Source organism: Capsicum annuum, chromosome 3 (genome assembly GCF_002878395.1).
Source record: "Capsicum annuum cultivar UCD-10X-F1 chromosome 3, UCD10Xv1.1, whole genome shotgun sequence".
Lineage (NCBI taxonomy): Eukaryota > Viridiplantae > Streptophyta > Magnoliopsida > Solanales > Solanaceae > Capsicum > Capsicum annuum.
Window position 1 is genome coordinate 237052285 of NC_061113.1, and position 4382 is coordinate 237056666.

Below are 4382 nucleotides of genomic sequence, written 5' to 3' on the forward strand. Positions count from 1 at the left end.
CGCCAAAGGTAGGTTGGAATTGTATGTTTACGTACAATTTGGTGACACGGCTATATCCACATTAATCACCATGTCAATTCAAAAGATTTATTAAATGAAGAAAACAAGATTAGATTCTTCAGAGTTAATGCCCGATTAGATATTTTGTTTTATAACCACTAAATGATTGAATTATTTTTCAATTCAGATTTGGACTTAAAATAGTAGTTATTGTTTGTCATTTTCAAATCCTAAATTCAGTATGTTACACATTTGGCTTTTCGACTAGCAATATTTATATCCGATAGTTATTGTATATAAATAGTATCCAGACATGTAGTATTTCCTCTGTCCAACAATAATTGCCACTATTGACTCGACATATTAAGAAAAAATAAATACTAGAGGTAGTTTTACTTTATCACCCTATGAATATAATAAATTTTATATCTTAGAAAATACATTGAGTGATGGGTATTATATAAGAGCAAGAATAAAATAAGTAAATTATACATTTTTTGTCTAATCTCGATAAGTATTGTTGTATTTAAAAATAATATAGTGAACAACTACTGATGAACGAAGGGAGTACATCTGTGTAATTAGAAAATTTCTTGTAATGGAAAGCAAATGAATTTTGTGGGCTTAATTATCTTTGTCTAGTAGTGGCCAGTAGGATTAATAATAGTCAATAATCACCATAATCAAACTTGACTTCAATTTTCCAAGAAGAGAAAAGTCATGTAGCACAAGGTTTGAATTTTCTTTGTGGCCTGTTGATTTGGGCTTCACTTGGACTTGGTTTACACGATTGGAATACAAATTGATAAAAATTGAGATATAAGTAATTTTCAATCCATAATTATAAGATATGATTAAAGTTTACATAATTATAAACTATAGATATATTTTAAATCCATCCCTTTCTCTCTCTTTCTCGCCTCTTTCTCTCTCCCATCTCTTTTCCCTTCCTCCATTCCCATCCCTCTATCTCGCTCCCCCGCTTCCCCCTCTTTCTTATTTTTTTATTTTTTATAATTTCAAGAATCGTATATTTGTATATACACTATGTAAAATGTATATGTACACACTCAATATACATTTTGCAAATGTATATATACAGATATATAGTTATTTAATATACACTATGATAATATACAAGCATTCAGATATACAATTGAAAAAAAAAAAGAAATTAGATGTACATATACAATTAACAACTTATATGACTTACATAATTGACATATACAATTGACATATATGACTTATACATATACGGCTTATACAATTACATCAAATATACAATTAATATACAACTTATACATATACAATTAACAACTTATACATATATGACTCATATAATTGACATATATGACTTATATATATACGACTTATACAATTACATCATATACACAATTAATATACAACTTATACATATACGCATATATAATTGACACATAATATACAATTGATAATAATTTAGTTGAATTAAGAAAATAGTAATTGAACTAAGTTATCTCAATCTAAATTTATGATAGAAAGGATTGCAAAATATAAAAAATTAAAAAGAAATTAAATCTAATACCAAAAATACTAAAATATTACCTTAAATCTTCAATAAATATCCTAAACAGATTTTATGTGGTGACAAATCCGCAAAAAAGGTTCTTCAAAGTAAAATCAAGGATGATATCTTGTGATATTAGAGTGATTTTGAGAGAAAAATGAGGAGAAAAAAGTTGAAGAAGATCTCTTGAAGAACACAATTATGATGTTGTCAATATTGTTATTTCTTCAATGTAAAATCAAGGATACAAATTTTCATTTTCTTTAGGTCACCATTTTAATTTTGTTTCAATTTTAAAAACGTTAATGTCTGTATATTGCTCAACCTTATGGACAAAACATATTAGACTAATTTTAAACTGCCATCTAACTTTTTTTTCATAGATTTTCAATTTTTGCACAAGGAATCTTTAGACCTTGCTATAAGAGATGATAAAGTGTAAGAAAAATAAAAGATTCATTCGCTAAATAACCATTTGAAAAAGGAAAAACGGGCAAAGTTTTTTGTAAAATTTCAAACTACATTTTCTTTGCTTAGACTCCATTAAGAAGAGTTGAATTGCAAGTGTGTTGTTGACCACTTCTTGTTTCCAATACCAGGCAGCAACAATCAATCATCATAAAAAGTTGCAATCATATATAAGTCAAATAGAAAAGATCATCATATATATATTGTAGGCTTAACTGAATGGGGAATCATAAATTATACCCTGCTATTACATTGATGGTTCTGGGCTTGTTTAACAAATACTACGATAAGTCTCTGAAATCATTGGAATATAAATTTATGAACTATAACAAAGGCTCCTTTGTTATTAATACCATATCAAAAAGAACAATATTCATATTACCCTTTGCAAGGGAAACGCACAAGATCTCTTGCTTTCTAATATATTACCTTATTCTAGAAGTTCAAAATGCCTCACTCAGCTTTCATTCTATTTGACTAATATAAGTCTAGGACTTGTTACTAGTACAAGATTATATTAAGGGTAAACCTCAATAACAGACCTTAACCCCAAGATAGGACTAATCTTATAATCACTAAAACCAACATCGGAGAAGAGTTTTGCCCATTCTTGTTCACTTCTTTCTTTTCCAGAAACGTGAACCATCATGAGTACGTCTGAAAACAATTGAGTTTCAAATGATTTGTCATCTCTGTTCTTGTTATCAATCACAATGTCAATGACGATCAGCTTTCCTCCATTCTCCTTGCTTGGAATTGCTTCTTTACATTTCTTCAATATTTTAACACAATCTTCGTCGCTCCAGTCATGTAATATCCACTGCTTGTCATCAAAGCATAATTTCCATTTACACAAAAACAATACATATTGAAGAAAAGGTAAAAGAAGAGGCAGTAAAATCAACGTTACTTTTAGTCTCAGTTCATTCAATTTGTCCAAGTCTAAACTGGTTGAGTCATGATTCGTTTATTAACTTGACACAACAGGTTGAAGTTAAATGACTCATCAAACCCAAACATAGAAAATCAAACTAATGCGGAGATTTCAAATTATATAAATTTAGATGAACTTAAGCTAATAATTTAGAAATATACACTAGCTTTAGCTTTTTATTTAGAAAAGCAAACTTGAAAAAGAAAAGAAAAGAGAGAGGATGTTAGGTCATGTTTTAGTAGGTTGAGTCATGATCTGTCATTTGACTACTCTTGACTCAACTCATTTTGACTCAAGCAAATTATAGACGAATCAATTGAAGGACAACATTTTGATTTGACCTAACTCGCTCATTTATAGATCTAGAGAAAAACATCCTTAAATTCCGATTTATACCTTTAGGAAAATTGCATCAGCAGAAGGAACCGACTTAAACATGTCTCCTCCAATATAGCTCAAGTTGTTGCTCCCTTCCAAGCCTTCAACTACATGGGGCAGATCGAAGACAGCGTACTTCAACTCTGGAAATGCATTAGAAATGGCTTTCCCCACGGCTCCTGTGCCGCCCCCAACGTCCACCACTGATTTCAACCCTTCAAAAATCCCCTTACCATTTTTAATCAACACACTCGTGATCAACCGTGCATCACTAGCCATGGATTCGTTAAATAAACGGTTAAGCCTTGGTTCATCCCCTGCATATTCAAACAACGGCTTCCCATGAGCAGTCGCGAATGGGGTAGAGTCCTCATTCTTGAACCATTCACCGAGTGATTGCCATGGATCCACTAAAAGTGGATCTAATTGCGATAGCACAAAGGGGGCTAGACTCAATGGCTCGTCTTTTAGGAGGAGACGTGAAGTTGGAGTAAGCGAATAACCTTCTTCTTCTTGAATAAAGAAGCCTGCATGAATTAGAATACGCATGAGACGGTAAATACACTCCTGACCTTTGGCTTTGTTGACGGGGAGGGCATCAATTAAATCAGAGAGGGGCATGGCTCGGCCATGGCTATGGATGATATCTGGAATTCCAAGCTGAGTTGCACATTTGAGTGACATCGAATTGACGTAATTGAGTACATGGTTCGCTATGTGTGCTTGAGCAGCAAGGACTTCACTTGTTTCATCTCCAACATTAGTATTAGACAATGCCATATTTGTGAGATTTTCTTTGAGATGTGTAGTGTTGTGATAATGAAATCTATATTTATAAGATAAATTAAAAGGACATGTGATAAATGACATCCCATATTCAGAAGAATGAGGAGATTCACTATCCATAAAATTTGAATTATTAAGATATGGTAACTATTGTCATATATCAAATTCTTTGAATTCATTTGTTGGAAATTAAAGTCATTTATATTTAATGACTTTTGGTCCAAATATGACATGAATTTGATATTACTGTTGTCTTGCTATATCTTTCAT

The 4382-nt window shown here is 31.3% G+C and overlaps 1 protein-coding gene across 1 annotated transcript; it reads right to left on the reverse strand.

Annotated features, from left to right (window-relative positions):
- Nucleotides 1–2305: 2305 nt before the first annotated feature.
- On the reverse strand, nucleotides 2306–4134 carry LOC107866068 (trans-resveratrol di-O-methyltransferase-like). Its single transcript, XM_016712249.2, has 2 exons — nucleotides 3345–4134; nucleotides 2306–2834 (listed from the first exon to the last, which is right to left on the reverse strand). Exons 1-2 carry the CDS (start codon nucleotides 4104–4106, stop codon nucleotides 2532–2534), a joined length of 1065 nt encoding a protein of 354 aa, XP_016567735.2. The 5' UTR covers nucleotides 4107–4134; the 3' UTR covers nucleotides 2306–2531.
- Nucleotides 4135–4382: the final 248 nt, after the last annotated feature.